The sequence below is a fragment of the Nelusetta ayraudi genome, unplaced genomic scaffold, assembly GCF_046127955.1.
Source record: "Nelusetta ayraudi isolate G7.1 ecotype Tasmania unplaced genomic scaffold, CSIRO-AGI_Nayr_v1 ptg000042l, whole genome shotgun sequence".
In the NCBI taxonomy this organism is placed as follows: domain Eukaryota; kingdom Metazoa; phylum Chordata; class Actinopteri; order Tetraodontiformes; family Monacanthidae; genus Nelusetta; species Nelusetta ayraudi.
Window position 1 is genome coordinate 14,881,489 of NW_027466092.1, and position 20,465 is coordinate 14,901,953.

The 20,465-nt window shown below is 43.2% G+C and overlaps 2 protein-coding genes across 3 annotated transcripts; one reads left to right on the plus strand and one right to left on the minus strand.

Annotated features, from left to right (window-relative positions):
- Positions 1-399: 399 nt before the first annotated feature.
- Positions 400-7,810, plus strand: chadlb (chondroadherin-like b). The gene is made up of 11 exons (XM_076034790.1): positions 400-528; positions 2,688-2,861; positions 2,944-3,138; positions 3,223-3,378; positions 3,492-3,637; positions 4,326-4,607; positions 4,708-4,927; positions 5,656-5,929; positions 6,031-6,443; positions 6,528-6,694; positions 7,072-7,810. The coding sequence occupies exons 1-11, from the start codon at positions 412-414 to the stop codon at positions 7,370-7,372; spliced, it is 2,445 nt and encodes an 814-aa protein (XP_075890905.1). The 5' UTR covers positions 400-411; the 3' UTR covers positions 7,373-7,810.
- l3mbtl2 (L3MBTL histone methyl-lysine binding protein 2) lies at positions 7,730-16,587 on the minus strand. Of its 2 annotated transcripts, XM_076034788.1 has the most exons (18): positions 16,490-16,587; positions 15,611-16,040; positions 15,399-15,516; positions 15,059-15,192; positions 13,354-13,426; positions 13,182-13,267; positions 12,681-12,798; positions 11,869-12,003; positions 11,581-11,669; positions 11,229-11,475; positions 10,936-10,997; positions 10,302-10,406; positions 10,034-10,181; positions 9,784-9,866; positions 9,443-9,677; positions 8,736-8,801; positions 8,445-8,615; positions 7,730-8,373 (listed from the first exon to the last, which is right to left on the minus strand). In XM_076034788.1, the coding sequence occupies exons 2-18, from the start codon at positions 15,953-15,955 to the stop codon at positions 7,943-7,945; spliced, it is 2,646 nt and encodes an 881-aa protein (XP_075890903.1). In that variant the 5' UTR covers positions 15,956-16,040; positions 16,490-16,587; the 3' UTR covers positions 7,730-7,942. The 2 variants fall into 2 exon arrangements, with proteins under 2 accessions (XP_075890903.1, XP_075890904.1); XM_076034789.1 differs by lacking the exon at positions 16,490-16,587 and having other exon boundaries at positions 13,182-13,261; positions 15,611-16,471.
- Between the last annotated feature and the right edge of the window lie 3,878 nt (positions 16,588-20,465).

Consider the following 20,465-nt stretch of genomic DNA (forward strand, 5'->3'; position numbering starts at 1 on the left):
AGACCAATCCAGGTGATAGATGGTCTGAGCAATCATGTTCCAGATGTATTATTTGCCATAAAAGTGTTTTTGTCATAATTATAATATCAACTGCATTGCATAGTGTGTGTTGGGGGTTAGAAAGGCAGCATTTCTAGTGGAGGTTAGCCTAAGTTTGAGTCCCAACAAACTGAATTTGACATAAGATTAAGCATCTTAAGAACATTTTTTGTAGGAAAAAGATTAAATTGGCCCAAAAGCCCGACTCCTTCAGAGTTGGGCTAATTAAGTAGGCCTCGCGTAAAGGTGAAAAGGCTAAATCATTGTTTTCTTTCGAGAAGCGGACTAATCTTCTAACGAGCTCAGCGGAGCAGCGACTCCACTGCGGCGGTGGGAGGCGCGCGGTGTGTGCGTGTCGGTGACTGTGAGGGGATGAAGGCAGTTTGTTTTGGATGGGGGACATCCAGAGGGGGAGAGCGAGCGGAGACCGTGAGAGAGTCGGCACACCGAGCAGGACGCGCGGCTGGACGGAACCGACACGGCACCACGGTGAGTCTGCGCGCAAAAACCCGTCCAGATCCCCGTAGCTGTCGCATCAGCCCGTGACCTTTGGAGGTTTTTTACACGGAGGCAGTTGGGTGGCCGCACGCAGGTTTTAACAAAAATGAAACTTTTGGGTGAACTTTTTTTAAATGGCCATTTTGCTCAGATTTATTTTTGCACGAAATGTTGTTTATGAAGTTTTATGGTGTTGTTATTATTAGGGTGGCGGTGTGCATTTAATTATATAACTGAACTTAAATGGTTCTGCATGCACCTGTCAACGATAAGCTTAGCAAAAGAGAAAAATCTCCCCTCTTTTAATTTTAAAACATTTTTCCGTGCCTGGTTATGGGAGACTTTTTTTTCATGAGGGCTCGCGTTTTGGCACGACACAGGCAAGGAGAGACACTGTGCGTCTTTGTGCGCGGCCAGCACGGCAGCACTTCTGCGGTCCAGAGTGTTGAAACCCGGGGGGAGGCGGACAAACATCCCGGCCAGAGGAAATTCCTCCGTCTCTAGTTTCTTGGCCCCTCTCTAGTCAGGGGGTCCTGGGTACAAAACGTGGCATAATAAGGGAAAAAAAAAAAAAAAACACACCTTGAGTTACATTCGTTGTTCCAAGTGTATTTAATATTGTGAAAAAGTATTTTAAGATGTATTAATGTTGGTCGATGAGTGAAGCTCGGTGGGGTCCTATATAATGAAAAGGGTCAAGCACATATTGCCTCGAGTCCACAGGGGCAACATTTGGAGATTCCTGATTTCAGAGTCTGCGGCTGTGGAACTTTTCATGGCCATTCCTGCGGATCAAGACTCTTGATCCCACATGGGAATGTGGTTTTAAGGCATTCCATTGAAGACTAGGCCAGCCCAATCTGACCAAAATAACGCTAATCCCCAAAATCACAGAATGATGGACGTGTTATTCATCAGTGTGACACACACACACACACACACACACACACACACACACTGTGGAAGAGCGGTTCATATCAAATTCAGTATTTTTGGCACGGAGTGGTTTTCATTCACTGCCCTGCCAGCTCTCTGTAAACTAGTTACTTTAAATTTTATGTCTACATTTTGATTTAACCTGCAAAGTCATGCATTCAGGCCTACGCATGGTGACATAAGCATATTGCAAACTAAATGAAATGGTGAAGGGAAACCATGGAACAGCGTCTGTTTCATTAATATTGCAGGTAAATATCTGCAAGTGACACAGTGGCGCAGTGGTTAGCGCTGCCGCCTCACAGCAAGAAGGTCGTGGGTTCGATTCTGGGGCCCGGGCCTGGGACCTTTCTGTGTGTAGTTTGCATGTTCTCCCTGTGTCTGCGTGGGTTCTCTCCGGGTTCTCTGGCTTCCTCCCACAGTCTAAAAACATGCATGTGAGGTCAATTGAACATTCTAAATTGTCTGTAGTTGTGAGTGTGAATGGTTGTCTGTGTCTATGCTGCCCTGCGATGAACTGGCGACTTGTCCAGGGTGTCACCCTGCCTTCGCCCTAAGACAGCTGGGATAGGCTCCAGCAGACCCCCGTAACCCTGAGCTCTGGAAGAAGCGGGTATGGAAGATGAATGAATGAATATCTGCAACTAGCAATAAGCTCCCTGACACCAATCACAACATGAATCTCAGATTGTATGGTAAAATACAAATAAAACAAGCATATTAATTCATTATATTAATTCATTATTATAGGATATTGATGGGTATGTTTATGCTCATTTATTCTGTAAATTAACAACATTTGTAAGAAACGTACTGAAAGAGGCCCTGCATTGAACTGTGCAGTTGTGGTGGAGGTACCCTTCCTTTACCCTCAAATTTCTGAGCTATTGTGTGAGATTGCTGGATGTAATCAGTTCTTAAGTAGGACACTTTCACACACATCACATATCACGCTGACAGACATGAGACATATTATTGTTGGAACATGTTGTCCAGTGAATTTTGCATAATATGTGACAACAGTGATAAATAAAATTGCTGCTGTGTTTCCATTGTGGCCACTTCCATGACCAATAACGGTTTTTAGAAAATAATCATTGATGACATGGATTAAAGACAAAGGTGTTTCTGAGAACACGGTGCAGATCTTACAACACAACTGAATGACCAAAGAATGATGTGACTGAAGTGAATGCTGTCCCTGTTCCTCTCAGATGCACTCTCAGCCCCGTCCAGACACCCTCTGGGTTCTGCTGCTTAGCCTCTCCCTAAGCGTCCCTGCTGCGACCCCTGCCAAATGTCCACTGCAGTGCGTCTGCGACCAGATCCAGCTCACCGTGACCTGCGCCAACAAGAACCTGACCGAAGTTCCTCCTACTGTTGATGAGGTCCCACGTTTACATGGTCTGAAACATGACACATTACGTCCTCGCTTCTGATCCATAACATATCCCTTCTCTTTACTGACAGATAACAGTCAAGCTAGATCTCAGAGGTAATGACATCCAAGAACTGCCCACAGGGGCTTTCAAGCACACGCCCTACCTGACTCACCTGTCGCTGCAGCGCTGTAACATCCGCAAGGTGAAGGAAGGGGCTTTCCGCAGCCTGGGCCGCCTGGTCTTCCTGAACCTGGCCAACAACAACATTGAGATCCTCTTTCAGGTCATTTTAAGCACAAAGAACTGCATTGCTGCGTTTTAACACTACGCATGAAATAAACCTGAACAAAATTCCTGAAAAACCCAGGAGTCCTTTGATGGCCTGTCCTCACTGAAACAGCTCATGATCGATCGAAACCGAGTGGAGGAGATCCAGCCTGGAGCTTTCTCCCAGCTGGGCTTCCTCAACCTGCTCTCACTCACACACAACCAGCTGGTCTACATCCCCAACATGGCCTTTCAGGTAAACACTCAGAACCATCTGTTAAAAATTGAAAGGCATTTAGAAATTTTAACAGTTCATTGGTCTCAGTTTAAGAAAGAAACACTGAGAGGGAAACCCTTCGTGTTATTCAGGGCTTGCAGAACATCAAATGGCTTCGTCTGAGCCACAACAATCTGAACTACCTGGACACTGAAGCCTTTGCCGGACTCGTCACACTAACTCGCCTCAGTCTGGACCATAACGAGCTGCAGTTCTTCCCCACTGAAACCATGACCAGGTAGGCTATGTGATTTTCTTCATTATATGTCCTCTACCATGGAGCAAAACTCCTACCATCATTGAATACATTTAAAGTCACGTTAAATGTCAGCATGATTGTACCAGACAGCTAGGTGCTAAATGCTTATGTCAATATGCTATCACCAATGTAAGTCATTTCAATATCCTGATTATAATTATCCAACAGTAGTGGAGACTTCCTCAATTGAAAGGTGTGACTAACCTTAAAGGGATAGTTCACCAAAAATCGAAATTTTAGCCATTTATTGCTCTCCCCTATGTTAATGGTGACTTTGGTGGGCCAGAGAGAATTTAAGTCAATTGACGTCTACATTTGCCGGGGACAAAAAAGAAAGAGAGAAGGGACCCACAACTTGTCTCCATACTGCCTTTGCGGTGCATTTATAAAGTAGATGCTGCTTTCCAGTTTTAATGAATAGAATGGGTGACGTTGACACAATTTGTTTAGCCACATATCCAATATAGTGCTTCCTCGGCCTCTTATTTTCAGGCGTTAACCATGAGCTATTTCCTGAATTGATTTTTTTAAATCAACATATGAAACTTGTACCTGGGGGTCCTGACTCCGAGCACAGAAAAAATACACCATTCTTACAACTGAACTGTTTACTATAGTTTATCAGTATTTGTAACCCTAATGGTCATTTCTCACTCTCAATAACCAGACTGCCAGAAGTGACCCGTCTTGATCTGAGCTACAACCCAATGACTTATCTCGGGGAGGAGGTGGTTTCCATGCGCAAGCTGACCCATATCTTCCTGGACCACATGTCCCTGCAAGATATGGCCAACACAGCTCTGTCCAAATGCCCAAGCCTCATCCACCTGGACATTAGTCATAACCAGCTACGTGTCATCCAGCCTTTTTCTGAGGGTTCACCTAATCTGGCACGCCTCAACCTGGCCGGGAACCCCATCTACTGCAACTGCTACTTTCGGCCAATGAGGTAAAGCAAACTTGTTGGAGTCTTGGACACATTAGTGCCACAATCTATGAGCTACTTTCAAAGCGAAAAATGCAAACCCACTTTTCATGGCTTGTGGCAGGGAGTGGGCAATTCAAAGCAAGGTGAAGCTCATCGGGACATGTCGTGGACCGTCCCACCTGTCAGGAGAGAACCTGGAGGCTGTCTACCCTGCTGAGCTGCGTTGTCAAAGCCAGGAAGCCATGTTGAAGGCAGAGTTTGAGGAGGCATCCAGGATGACGCCACCGCCGACACAACAGCCTGAGAACAAAATCAAATGCCCAGCGAACTGTGTCTGTGAGGTGACTGTAGCAGACGACGTTGGACCATTTTGAAAGTTGTTTCGGAAGTTTCTTTTCACCCAAGCACACTTACATACTGTAAAACTGCATGGGGGACCCTTCAATTTGTGATAAATTTAGATTGATAGACAGGAATGTTGGTTGGTCAGTCGGTCTGTAGGTAAGAAGAGCGATGTTATGATCCAAGAGTAAAACTTGCCCGTTTTATGACTTTGTGTATTTTCTTGTTGGGAAAACCCCACACCTCAATACACCATACCAAACAACACACCACTAACCATTTAGGTCGGACAGTGCAAAGGTGGGCTCTGCTGAAGTTTAAGAGCAAGTCCCCAAAGAAAACAGAAATCCTGTTTTGGACTATTTTGAACAATGAATCCATGCACGTAGATCAATTGAATTTGTTGTGCAGTTGTAGCCCAGTCCCACCTGTGTTCCCTGAATAGTGACTGAATTCAAAATGGAGCTCTTGCTATTAAAATCTTTTGGGGCAAGTATGGTAGATCAATGATATTAAATCTGCCCAGGCTTTTTTTTTGAATGCATGTGCTGTCAACACACAATACACAATGGGTATGCAATCCTTGAATATGTCTTGATACCCCCTGGTACTTGATACAGAATACAACAAGGGGGAGAGAAATTTGTGACAAGACAAGTGGGTTTGCACACATACAGTATCTATCAAGCGAAAGAATAATTTGTGTCTTTTATCCTCCTGTCTTCAGGCCGAGACACATCACTCATCATGTGAGAACCGGGGACACACCAAAGTTCCCCGGGGGTTCTCTCCCAACACCCGACTCCTTGACCTGCGCGGCAACCACTTCCACTACATTCCAAGCAACAGCTTTCCTGGTGTTGCGCAAGTGGTGTCCCTCCACCTGCAGCGCTGCAAGATCGTGGACGTGGAAAGTGGGGCTTTCAGTGGCATGAAGGGTCTGATCTACCTGTACCTGTCGGAGAATGACCTCACTACCCTCAATTCTGACGCCTTCAAAGGTCTCTTAAATGCCAGGTCCAGTTGGAAGAAAATGCTTTTGTAGAATCACATTTTTCCTGCTTTTCTACTCTACATGTATTGCTATGGCCTCGCTTCACAGGTCTCCCTCAGCTGACCTATCTCCACCTGGAGAAGAACCGCTTCACCACATTCCCCAAAGATGTCTTCAAACTCGTGCCCAGCCTTCTTGCCCTTCATCTGGAGAACAATTCCCTCACCAGGCTGGAGTCCGATTCCCTGGTTGGGGCAGAAGGCCTCCGGGCCCTCTACCTGACTGGGAATGACCTCACCTATGTGTCACCAAGAGCTTTGGACCGAGCCGGCGACCTTGATACGCTTCACCTGGGTGGAAATAAGCTGGAGGAGGTGCCCACTGAAGCCCTAAGCCAGGTGCAAAACCTCAGAGACCTGAGGCTGTCTGGGAACACCATCCGGTGGATTGGGCCAAATGCTTTTCTACCTGTGGAGAGGTCGCTGAAGGAGCTGTATTTGGATAACATTGGATTGGAGAAGGTGAGTGGGCTTCAGAAGTGAGTAACACTCACAGCTGGGTTTTTTTCTTCTAAAATCTACTTGGATGTGATGTTTGCACTGCAGCTGTCACAGCACTCGCTGGCAGGTCTAGGGCCAGGCTTAAGGAGTCTCTTCCTGGAGGGAAACCAGCTGGAGGAGGTTCCTGATCTCCACCCTTTCACTTCTTTGGAGGTCATTAACCTCGCAGACAACCCTTTGATGTGTGACTGCCCCCTACTGCCACTACGCTTGTAAGGAACACACACACAAGAAATGTTGTCATCAGAAGTTGCTTTGTGGCCGTTCTGTGGGTATAAAGCAGTTGTTTCTTGCTCATCCATCTGGGAAGTAAATTGTGTTCAATCTCATTTTAAGACTGGATAAAGTCTATTCAAGGTTGGAAAGATGGATGACGTATATTTCAATGATGAACTCTGAACCAGCAGCTGCCCTGTATTAAGTCAACCGCTTCCAGCCCAAATGGCTTAAATGACTGAAAAAGTCCATTGTTTCGTTACAGACACATCATGAACACACAAACATTTTTAGCTACCTTTTCCAGTTTTAACCACTAGTGATGCAACTAAATCACCAGATAAAAAATAATACATTTTTCTCTTTTGTTTAGATGGATTGAGAAAGTTAACCTGAAGGTACGTGCCACCTGTGCCTACCCTCCTGAACTGAAGGGTCGCAAAGTCAAGGACATACACGTGTTCAGAGCCTGTCCTGGAGGCGAGGGACTCCCGCCTGCGCCTACCGCTAACCCAAAGTCCGCAAAGGCACCCAAGACAACCAAACCCAAACCAATGCACCTCAGTGGCCATCAGCATGGCAAAATGCTCAAAGGAAAATCCAAACCTCGCAAAAGTTCTAACCAAAAGCCACCAGCAAGCAAAAAAAGCACCAAGAGACACAGCACGGCCTGAACTTTCTTCTTTGTACTGACACCTTGAGACACTTTTCACTGACAGCTTCCGTAGTAACTGTCAACCATCTGAATATTAAATCTCAAACGTGAGCTTTGTTAACTTGCAACCAATCCAGCACAATCTGATTTTTGCTTTTGCTGCAGCATAGCACTGAGATACTTTACAATTCTGTTGTCATGATTTAGACAGTTTCACACTCTACCAGCAGCTCAAGCAGCTTCGCCGGAATTCAGTACGGGTGTCAGTAGTTTTGGTTAGATAGGATTCAACCTTTGGCTCCAAGCTTGTTTTTCTTAACCACTACAAAACTACTATGATGATTTAGCATTTCAAACCCAATTTTAAAGACAGAGGTTTTAAGTAAGAGTTTCATAATCCTTTATTTAATACTCACAAAAATCTGTAAACATGTCAAAATAAACATTACAACCCACAGTTGTCTTTGTGTTGACCTTAAAACGATTAAACATATAATATGCAGTCAGAAATCTGAAACTCAACCAAAATAAGTTGCAATAGTAACTTCCAACATCAACATATGTTTGCTGCTCTCATTCAAAGTTTTGTTCACTCATCCGTGCTCATCTCAGTGTCTTCCTCATCCAGTTCCAACATTCCGTCGCCCTCTCCCGTCGTGTCCTGTTGTGTGATGCTCTCTGAAGTGTGCTCCGTGGTGCTGTACTCTTCATGGCTCTCCTGTTGGTGCACATTCTGACTTGACTCCAGACTACCACTGCTCTTATTTTTACGCTTCTGTGCACTGCTTTTTACCAAACCCAGCTCTTCATCGCTGTCGGATTCTGCCTCACACTGCTTCCACCTCTTCTCGGCTGTGTTTTCCGAGCTTCCCTTCCTTGGCGAGTGATATTTCTCCATCCTGGTGCGACCCACACCTTCCTCCTGTTTGACACGAACTAGAGAGCCTTGTTTGCCGTCGTTTGGTGGATTAATGGGGGTCTCCGTCTCTACCTCCTCCACTTTCACCTGCACTGCGAAGACTGCACAGGCGCGAGAAGCCAATTAGAAAAATTCTCTCAGAACTTTGAGCAGCATGTGCTGGCCAACTTACCCTCCCGCTCCTCTGGCTCGGCCTTGGGCTCAATGAGAGGTACTTTTGGAGGAGGCCTCAGGCAGTCCGGCTCATTGTTGTCCGCGACCTTGTGCAGCTGACCAGCATCATTATTACTGCTATTATTTTTAGCTCGGTAGGGACCTAGCCTCTTCCTTCCAAATTTTCTTCCTGTGCAACAAGTAGGCAGGTTTGAGAGTTAGAAGCAGGTTTAGATTACAAAATGTACTTTCTAGATTGCTTCTGTGGTAAGAAACAGGACTCCAAATACACTTCGATGATCAAACTTACTTTTTTTTCCATATGTGTAAGGTTTGCATTTCTTTATCTGCGCTGGTGGGGTTTCAACTACAGGGACTGCAAAACAGAAAAACAATGCTTTTAGATAGAGCAGCAGTTACTAGACTGGAGTAGGAGTGATAGCAAAGTATGACAACCTTATATGAAAGGAAGCAAGGTTTTACCACAAATAGGTTCAGGTTAAAGGGGCCATAGTCATGCAGAAATCACTAATTCAAACACAATTTGAGTCTCAAGCTTGTCAATGAATGACAGAAATAAGAGAAGTCCATCCTTTACTTCTGTTGCTGCTCCATTTTTCAGGTTTTGAGATGAGCCCTTTGTGATGTCACAAAAGGCGTCACTATTTCTTAGATTAGTAAAGGCAAATCGAGCCAGATGTTGGTTCCTACTGCTGACAACCACCTTGTCGGAGGTAAAACACAGCACCAGTTTTAGCGGAAAGCTAATACTCATCTTTATAGCTGGATGCTGTAAGCAGAGGGCGACATAAACTGTTTTCTGGAAATGTATTTGGATAATTAATCATGTGACGTTGTTCTCACTGGATGCTGTACAAATATAAATAAATAAAGTATAATTAAATAAATGAAGACCTGAAAAGGTGTAATATGGGGCCTCTAATCCGATGACTACATTATTCTCCACAATTGAAAAAACAAAACAAAAAAACAACACAATTCTGATGGGCTGTTTACCCAGGCCAGGAGGAGGCTGGAGCTCATAGCCTATGAGCTCACACCAGCCAACAGGGTAGATGTCTGGGGACTGGTGATCCACCCACTGGTCGAACTCGTCCTCCCAGCCGTCGAAGTGGATGAGCAGCAGGCGGCCGACATACCGCTTCACAGTAGCAACGCACACGAGTCGGGGATTCATCAGATCCACTGCCTCCAGCTTCTGGTTGGGGGAGAAGCAGTGACCAGGGTAGTCCTGGGGGAAAGATACACAGCAACTGTAAAATTGATGAAGAGCCATTCATTTAAATGTGAATTGATTCGAAGGGAGTGTATAAACAGAGCGCGGCTTCCTGTCTTACAGTGTTAAACAGCCGCGCAGGTACAGCTTTGGCCTTTGTTTCTGACAGGTATGTTTCCCAAACAAAGGTTTGTGGATCATAACCTGTTAAGATGGAGAAGGAAAAAATAGCATAGCGGGAGAATTAAGGGCAGAATTATTGTCTACTTTGGTGATTACACAGATTTCTGAGGAGACATGATGAATTAAATCAGTGTGTGTGTATGTATGTAAAGCTGAGGTTATATAAAGAAACTTTTTTTTTTTTTTACCTTGAGGCACAGTGAGAGGGATGTCATTCTTTTTACAGAAATTTATGGGAAGGATGGCATGTGACGAGGCGTGGTAACAAAACCAGTCGGAGCCGTTGTTGGAGGCGGTGCCGTCGATGCCCACCATCAGGTATCCCTCTGCCAGCACCTGGTGGAGGGCGGAAACACAGAGGACTCTGAGACACGTCAGCCCTAACCACCAAATGCAGTCTGGTTGCAGTCAGTCCCTCATTAGAGTAAGAGGACCAAAGGGAAGTTGACGTCTTACTTTGTGCACCGTAGCCACAGAGATGCTGCCCAGGTTCAGAGGGTCAACAGCCTCCAGCTTCATGCCTTCCTCGAAGTAGCCTCCTTCCATGTAGACAAATCTAGGCTGCAAATGACAGTAGGAGAAAAATGTGTGTTTTGGGAGTTATGCTGTTTAAGTAAAGCCCCTTAAACATGGGGGCAGCGATGAAATGGAATGCAATAAATAAGTGCTTTGTGTGTGGGGATGAAGTGGATTTGTGTGAGGAAAATCAGGACATTAAATACTGCATGACCCATATTTGTAATGGTCTTGGTGTCCACATTGTGGGTTAATTCTATTAACTCTCCAGTGCGAGTGGCAGAGCAGCATTTATTACCAAGCAGGCTGATGATCATGCACAAATCCCTTACAAAGCACAGACAGACTACAGGTAGAGCAATTGTTGTTTGGTAGCAATGACTTGGAAGGAAATTTCAAGGAGGCAGACCATTAATTTAGCAAAATAAATTGATCACAATATTGGCCGTAACAGTCAGACCTGAAATCTTGTTTTCATCCATTATTGAAACCAAATCGAAACACAAGCTGTTGGTCCACTAGCTGCCATAAATTAGTGGCACTAGGTTTGCTATACTTTTAAACTTTTCCTTACCTTTTTAAAGAACAGGAAAGTACTGTCCACAGTGCCCTTCACACCAACTTCTGCACCTTTGACTTCAAAACAAAAAGTTGTTTTTTTTTTAAACTACATCTGACACAGAAATTCAATAAATATAAATCAAAAAATATTCTTTCCAGTCTTGGAAAAGGACCCAATTTTCTCTACCAGTCAATGGTACTAGTTGATATTACTAGTCACTATTAATGATTATACATTTGACAACATATCCTAAATCCAGTGCATTCTTGGAGACAATTATATGGCAACGTTAGACACGGGCCTACCGGGTGCTTTGATGGCGTGGCCGACGCTTAAGGACCAGCTGATGTGGTGCAGCAGTGGGCTCCGCATGTGGCACCAGAAGTCCAAGACTATGTTTTCAGGGGCATCGCTCTGGTCTTCGTACACCAGCTGCAGGCGCCCACCGACATTTGATTTAATGACGGCCACACGCGTCCGACTCACATACTTGGGGTCGACGACTTCCACGCGCATGCCTAACTTGAAAGAGGTCTTGCAGCTCTCTGCCAGCTAGGAAGACAATGCACGACACAGTGGCAATGATTAACAGCTGTTGCACAATAGTTGGTTTCATTGTCATGCCAAGCATTCTACGTGGCAGCCAGCATGTTCTACCTTGAAGTAGAAGTCAACAGGAAGTGTGGTGGCTCCCACCAGCTTTGTCATCAGGTACGACTTCCAGTTTGGAATGTTCTGGTTCACATCTGCACACCCAATAAACAAACACAGCAACCAGATTAGAGCATCCCTTTGCTGGAAAACGCGATTCAAACGGTCAGCATCAGTTTCTCATCCTGGTACAAGGACATTACATCGACGGAGCTTCGTGGTTCTTGACCTGCCTTGACCCTGCCTGGTGTTGGTGAGATATAGCGTGACAAAGGTCAGAGAGTGACTCCTCACCTTGTGGCGGCACCAGCAGCTTGCTAGTCATGGCGCACCATCCTATTGGGTGCAGGTCCCCAGAGACGAGGCTGCACCAGAAGTCGTGGCTGCTGTCGTGCTCAAAGCCTTCGTATCGCAACAAGGCTCTGTATCCTAGAGGTAAGGAGCATTTGGTTTGTAGCAAAGCCACTGCATTCGTATTTTATTCAATATTGGACATTTATGAAAAACGATTAGCATAACTGACAAAAAAGGATTTATTATGTTTGACTGGAGTTAAATCATTCTGCTTTTATTATTTTTACACTGGCAAAGTGAATACCTCAGAAGTTTTCTTTGAGTTTAGCCCCTCAAAACACATTGCAAGAAGGTTGACCATCTGGCTGGTGACATTATCTTAAGCAGTACAAATATATCTGTGCCCTTTGTGAAATCACAAAGGACTGATGTGCAAAACTATGAAATTTTGCACACAGTTTATAAAAAACAGAGCATCAAAAAACAAAAACAGATTTTACCTTGTTTTTGGGGCGTACACCAACACAACAACATGTTACTGTTCTAAATTGTTGGTAAAGTCAATTTTGCCCAATATTGTTGCTTAAATTAATTACTGTAGCATGAGCGACTATCCCTTTTTTACACCGTGTGAGCCCACGTATGTTTTTACGTTATTTGTTTTGATTTTGTTTGTTATGACCTGTACAGCACTTTGGCTCAACTTTGTTGTCTTTTAAAATATAAATAGAGTGGTATGGTATGGTATGGTACTGCAATGTCAGGTCAATAGCCAGACACTATCTTTTCATAAGAAAAACAAAAATCTGCACCTGCAACTTGGATGACAGTAGCAATCCAGTAGACTTTGCTCGGCAGGACTGCGTTGGTGTTCAGGACCTCCACCTTCATCCCAACGCAGATGTCATCCCACTGGGCGCACATGGGAACCTGCGGGTGGCAGGGCACACGTTGCCTAAATGATCCTCTGTGAACAGTGTTCAGAGTCAACATTGCTGCACTCAGGAGACCCCAAGAAACGTCATGAAAAAAACGCGGTCACTCGTGTTTTGCAAAGTCTTGTTTTGTATTCTTTAGTCCAGAGATCCATCATGGAAGAATTAATTTCTTCATAATAAACTGATGAGCTGAATGACAGATAAACTATAAGACTAGTGCAATGCTGCCAATTTAAGCTCAGCCTGTTGCAGAGTAATTGTTTCTCCAGCTGTTGAAAAATGCGTTTGATTAACATAGAAAATAAAAAAAGAAGATTCACATCAAATGGAAACATTATTTCTACAAGGTACACAGGCTTGGCAGTCATTACTCACATGTCTGAAGCAGGACACAGAGGCAGCCAGAGATGTTTCCTTCTCCAGGTAGGCTCCCCATTCAAATCCTACCGAGGTTCCTATTGCTGGAAGGAACGATGAGACTTTTCTTTGTAGTCCATACAAATGAACTATTTCACCTTGTCATTTGCGTTTTTTTTGCTGTCCAAACCTTCAGGTCCCGGAGCTGAACGTCTTTTACTCATCTTGTTTAGCACGGTTGCTCTTTTCGACGGTGGCCTTCCCTGCGACAAGAGTAGCATAAGGAGAGAATTGAGTAAAACTGTTTTCAAACATGGAACAAATTTTGTAACATGAGTATCGGTGCTTCAAACTGTATCACAAGGAGGAGAATAAAATAATAAACATTTTGCTGGTTATGCACCTCAGTTTAGAGTCAACGTTGCAGTCATTACCTCATGCACACACTGAACAACATTATGCGGTTGAGCATTCAGTCTGGAATAGAAGTACACAGTGAATGTACAACATATGAGCACATTAAAAAGCTGCACCAATACCTGCCGTTTAAGAATGAGTATGTGAGTGAATTTGAGTCCAGGCTCAGGCTGAACACAGCAGAAAGTGAAAGAAGTTGGACATCAACCTACTGGTTGAAAGGGAACACAAGCTTAGCAATGATGCTAGAGGAGATGTACATGAACGGTGAGAACAAGATAGTCGGGACTGAGGACAGAATCCTATGTGACATCAGGGGAAGTATAGCACCGAAAAGACTGAAAGGCTGAGGGGTCTCACAGCCAATGATCTGAGTGCACTGAACCCCATCGTCTGCATCCTTTTCTCCCTCACCAACTAACTTCACTGCCATTTCGAACCTCATCATCCTTCTGATGTTTTCACCGTCTCTTCTGTGAACATGTCCAAACCATGTCAAGTCTGGCTTCTCTGACTTTAACTCCAAATCGTCTAAAATGCGCCGCTTTCCCTCTGATGAGTTACTTCCTGATCTCTCCATCCCAGTCACTTCCATGGAGAAGCTCAACGTTTGAATCCCTGTTTCCTGTCTTTTCCTCAGTGCCAAGTGAAACAAACCGAACACAACTAACAGAAAAACTAAATTTAACCTAAATCCGTATTGCTTATTTCCCTCCCAACTTTTGAGGGTCTTTGGTGGCTGCGGAACAAGCGGGAGTCCCACTGACAAACCAATGGATCCAGGAGGTTCAGGTGAGCAGGTTCGGCGACACTGCGACACCACTCTGCGAACTGGGAGGAGCGGGACGGCGGCGTTTCAGAGCATTATGACGCTCGGGAAGTGGTAGTCGTCGGGCTCGAAATGCTTTTTGCAAACGTACTGATATTCGAAGTTCCCGCCTCCCTTATCGTCGCAAGTTTGAGCGCTACGTCTCCTTTAATATACACTGGCGTCGCCGTGGTACAGACTAGTGAGAAATCAAGAGAATAATCAACAAATATTAGAAAAGTTTTAACTTTAGCGAGCGCCTCCTCTTCGTCTCCCCGACTCGTCGACACGACGGCGAATCGGGACTTATGGGAAATGTCGCCGCCGTGCGGTCAGAAATATAGAGCAGGGCAGGCGAACCACTTTTGTTTTAAATTTAAATGTGTTCAACACGTGAAGGAGAAAAATAACAGTCGATGCTTGAACAGCCTGACGTTCTCACCAGTAAATTATGAGAGGAGTTCACCTGCCTCGAACAAATGAAAAAATGCTACACGTAGAATAAACATTCAAGAGGTGCAGCATTGATAGAATATGATAAACTATAACATGCACATGTTGGCTCAAATAAAGAATGCGCTCATTTGACATTCCAGATTAATTATTATTATTGTTGGAGGGTTTAGTATTAACAAAATAATATTAATTAAGATTGTGTGTGTATTGTCACCTGCAGGCGTGCCAGTATGGATGACTTTTTGGAGTTTGATGAGAAGGAACGTGAACATGATGTACTGCAGAAGCGCTTGGTCCTTGAAAAAAAGGTGCTGCTGCTGCCACTGGTGCCACACATCTCACACACAGCTGCAGAAGACAAACTTAACATTTTATTAATAGCTTTGGAACACAAAGTCTTGCAGTGCCACCCAGTAAAACTCCAATCTAATCAAAATTTAAAAAAAAGAAAAGCAAAGATGCTAAATATGCAATTTAGTTGTTTTTTTTTATTTAGAATAAACTGCAAATAAACATTGACTCTAATAGCTTTGTCTATTCAAAGTATATTTCACCTGGCTGCTCTTCTCTGTTTTTTCTTCCCGCGTGCTTCACTTCTCCTTGGACATATTCTTCATGTCCTCCTCTCCTGCAATCATTAGTCTTTGGCCGCACTATTTCGTTTTTTTCTGGCTGCAAGGAGCAGGAAAAAAAAAATTAAATTGTGATAGCTCAATGCACAAACTTTACTCAAAAGGGGCACCTTTCACTCTGATCTGACACATACTGTGTGCTCTTTTGGTGCAGCTGTAATGCCCCGCTGCTGGATCGCAGGCAAACACTTCACACAGCCTGCACCACTGCAGGAGGGACAGTGTGGACGGACAAACACTGTGGGAGCTGCGCCGGGCCTCAATCTGAGGGCGCCTGTGGCTGATTTGGGTTCAAAGTACTCCTTGCCAAAATGCTCACTGCAGAGGTAGGAGTTTGGTGTGGCCACCCAATGAACGCGGGTGCGCTGCACCTGCTTCTCCCATTTGCGAAACTCCTCAGGGTCCTTGGGGAATTTGTACAACGTCACCCCATCTTCTGAGGTTTTGCCACATCCGTAGGCCACACAGTGGTAGGGCATCTTTTTCTCACCAGAGGAGTGTTTCGAAATAAGGCAGTGTTTCAAGGCAAAGTATCCCTCTCCAGTTTGAGTTGGTGTTTCAGGCCTGCAGAGGGAACAAATCACTGTCTTGTTACAAGTGACAGAAATCTTGAGGGTCGTTTATCACTGGCCCCATCCTTTTTATTCCATCCTTCAACATATAGTTTTATACAACAATTTTATGTTTTTGTATAGCAAGACTTAGCCTCTGTCATAACAGAGATGTTGACAATGAAACATGCCCAGGCGGAATTTATTCCTGAGCATTCTGTTCAAAACATAAACAACCGTGATACGCGTGTGCTTCTCTACGTGCATGCTAATTGCTAACACGGCTAGTAGCACGCCTCGCCCAAGAAGCGAAGTTGAATTTTCCGAGCTAAAACTTTCTTTGACTTTGTTAATGGGCTTGTCATGTCTGAGCAAACGTAAAAACGAATAACATAAATGCAGTGAAGTCAACATAAACGCCGTATAAATGCATCCACACTGCTCGTCGGCTTGGTCGCTTACCTTTGACATCATCGTAAACGTCACACGCAAGGCCATGGGATTGTGGGAATGGATGTTGGGTTCCAATCGAAAGGAAAACCTATGCGGAAATGCATAAAATTGCAAATATTTTCACTGAAAGATAAAAAAGAGTTAAAATGAGACGTGATTTCTTATATGTGAAGTAGGGGTAAGTTGGAAATTCTGATAAGAATTTTAGCATTGACCTAACCTACCAGCGGTAGGTGTTCAAGTGAACATTTATATCCCTACAAAAACAATTAATACATTAAAATATGGTGAAATTGGAATCAAATATTCAGTAAAACTTAAAAATGATTAGTAAAACTACAGGACAAGAGTGCTCTCTTCTTAGTCAGTCTAATGACTGCTGCAGTTTATATGTAGTTATAAAACTCTTCTATATGAATTAATTAACAATGGTTAATACATTTCACAAAATATTCTCAATTTTCAAAAATACTTTTGAAAAATACTTAAATTGCTTTTAAAATACAGTCTTGTATCTTTAAAGTTCGCCTACACCTGCATCTACGACAGCAAAAATGATCCCACTGCCACCCGAGGCTGATACTGTACTCAATAAGTTAGTAACTTATGTGCCCAGTGTGATATCCTGTTATATGTTGTTATCACATATCATATGTTTCTAAGCCAACGTCAAAGCAACTCATTCTGTGAAGTATATCTGCGACTTGCATCCCTTTTTTTCTTTTTCCTGTTGGTGGAATGTCTGTTGCATGTGAGTGCTGCAACATTACATCAACTACTGAATGAAGAGAACAGAACAGTACTTCTGCTTACACCACCATAAAGAAAAGAAAATTGTTCTGTATCCAAGTTCTGTTATTTATTGGCACTCAACCTCATCAGACGTCACCCTTAGAGCAGTCCTCCAACAGCTAACATGCACCGTCTCTCCGATGTTCTGACCTCATCCATGCTGGTCACTCCGAAAGAGAACCTCAACATTTTAATCTCAGCTACCTTCCTTTGTCTTTTCTTCGGTGCTGCTGTCTCTAAACACCATCACTGCTCTCACCACTGTTTTCGTTGTGTTTCCCTTCATTTTTTGCTGATACTCTTTTGTCACACTTGACATTTTACTCAAACTGTTCTAATCAATATAATTTTACAAACTTTTTTTTGACTCTTTCCCTTGACCCTGCACCCTCTTTAATTTGACTACTTGGAACTTCACTCTGTTCCATTTGGGTGGATCTTTACTCTCTCTCTCTCTCTCTCTCTCTCTCTCTCTCTCTCTCTCTGTCTCTCTCTCTCGCCCTCTCTCTCTCTCTCTCTCTCTCACACACACACACACACACACACACACACACACACACACACACACACAGTATTGCTGCTGTTAACCTTCATCTTTCATTCTAACCTTCCCTGGACTCTCTTTCCTCCACCTGCTCCCTGCTCTCACAACAGATGACAATGTCTTTTGCAAACATCATATTCCATGGAGATTCCAGTCTAACCTCTTCTGTCAGCCTGTCCATCATCATAGTGAACAAAAAAGGGCTCCGAGCTGATCCTTAATACAGTCCCACCTCCTCCTTAAGCTCCTCTGTTACACATACAGCACAACTCACCTTTACCTTCCAGTTCCCATTTATGTCCCTGCAGCTCTCAAAAAAACCTCAAACGTCAAGCTTTTTAAACTCACTCACTTAACTTTTATTTAAGGTTTATCATTATAGGCACAGTGAATCCAGGTTTATTGCAAATATAATGCCACTATGAAAATGCAGCATCTTTATTGTATTTTTTTTTATGTGACCTTGCAATCCTCATTGACACATGCATTGATAACTTTTGCTGTAGTAGTTTCAAAAGTAATCACACCACCATTCATGCATTTTTAAAATTAAGTAGCCCAAATAGTAGTAACCCAAAATGGCAAACTACGTAATTTTACAGTCACACAAATTTCATTTATAATGAATACAAAACAACTTGGACAACCCTGCTTTATTGTGATATATAGAGTGCTCCATTTTTTATACAATGGACATCCACTTTACAAAAATTTTCGATGGCCTCTGCATACAATGAATTCAAAGAATTTGCACGATCCTCCATCTGTTTTATAAGAAAAATGTCTGATAAATCTTTTTTTTTTAAATTCACTTTTAACTACCAAAAAGTGAAAGTATCATAAAAAATTTACTTGACAGAAGATGTCTTTGGGAGTAGTGAGATACTACAAAAAATGGAAATGTTAAAAATATTAATCTTCCAAACTGCTGACATGCAAAACATTTGTTTAATGCTTTACACACTGTTTTTTCTAATTGGTCATTGAGTATAAATATCTGGTAGAAATCACATTGCAAAAAACAACAACAGCCTTTTGTCAACATATTAGTATAGTAAGTCTTCGTTTAGTTGAGTTCAGCTCTTAATTGCCATTCAACATGAAATTTGATTTACAGTGCTATACAACATCCAAGGGGCAGTCGTGACAATCAGGACAATGATATCAACAATCACAACGACAATACAATCATGAATAGAGCAAACAAGATTGAGTTGTCCATAGGAAATAGATATAGAAAAACAATAATGACGATGCTAATAATTAAGTTTCAGGACCTGATGGAGTGATTTTAGTCATTCATTCATTCGTCTTCTCCGGGTCACGGGGGTCTGCTGGAGCCAATCCCAGCTGTCATAGGGCGAAGGCAGGGTGACACCCTGGACAAGTCGCCAGTTCATCGCAGGGCCACATAGAGACAGACAACCATTCCCATTCACATGCACACCTACGGACAATTTAGAATGTTCAATTGACCTCACTTGCATGTATTTGGAGTGTGGGAGGAAGCCAGAGAACCCGGAGAGAACCCACGCAGACACAGGGAGAACATGCAAACTCCACACAGAAAGGTCCCAGGCCCGGAATCGGACCCACAACCTTCTTGCTGTGAGGCGGCAGCGCTAACACCACCGTGTCGCCCTGATTTTAATCAGTGCTGGCAAACTGTTTAACCTTTAACCTGTATAACCAAATTAAATAAACGGTAAAAGATTTAGAGCAACATGCGGCAATCTCCAAGATGATGCCCCCGTAGACGGGTAGGACATCGCTCGCTGTGGTTGGCTCCCATAAGGAAAACACTGGAGAACACAGAAAGGAAATATAGTCAAGACTAAAAGAAGAACAGCTAAAACAAAGAGAAATTTAGATTAAAAAAAATTGAAAACACAGATGGTAGAAAATTTGTAAAAGTAAAAATAAAATATACTGTATTAAAAGATGGGATAACAAGGAAGAAAAATAAACTTCTCTCTTTCTTAGATTTGTTTGAAAGCCAAATTAAGAAGGTGGGTCTTGAGCCTATGCTTAAAAACGTCAACAGTCTCTGCAGCCCTGAAGCTCTCCAGAAGGCTGTTCCAAAGGTGAGGGCCGGAGTGGACGAACGAAGCCTCACCAGAAGTTTTGATTCTGACCTTTTATTCCACTATTGCTTCTAACCCTGCCAGTAATATGTCGACAGGTTTATTTATGTTATGACTAGTGAGAGGATTATTTTGATTTAACTTATGTTCGGTCTGATCTCATCAAATTAAATCACTAGTATGTATTCTCATGTTGGGATGTTCTTATAGCTCATCAAGTATTATTTTAAAATTGTCTATCCCAGTAATTGTAAACAATTCAGATATATGGAAGTATACCTGAACAATAAGAATACTCAAATATTTCTGATCTTATTACATTTGTGGAGTATCGTAAAGGGTTATGACTACTTTGGTACAAGAAGAACATCTTTTGCTGGGCTTTTAGTATCATACTGTGAGTGAGGATTGTGTCGCTGCAATGTGCTTGAGAACATGGTAAATACGGGGGGGAAAAGTGTCATTTTGAATATGATGGAGAGCAAATAAACTTCTGAACAACTATAGTCTGGCCTTAAATTTAAACTATTTTTTTTTTAAATAGTTTCCTCTGATAATCTCGGTA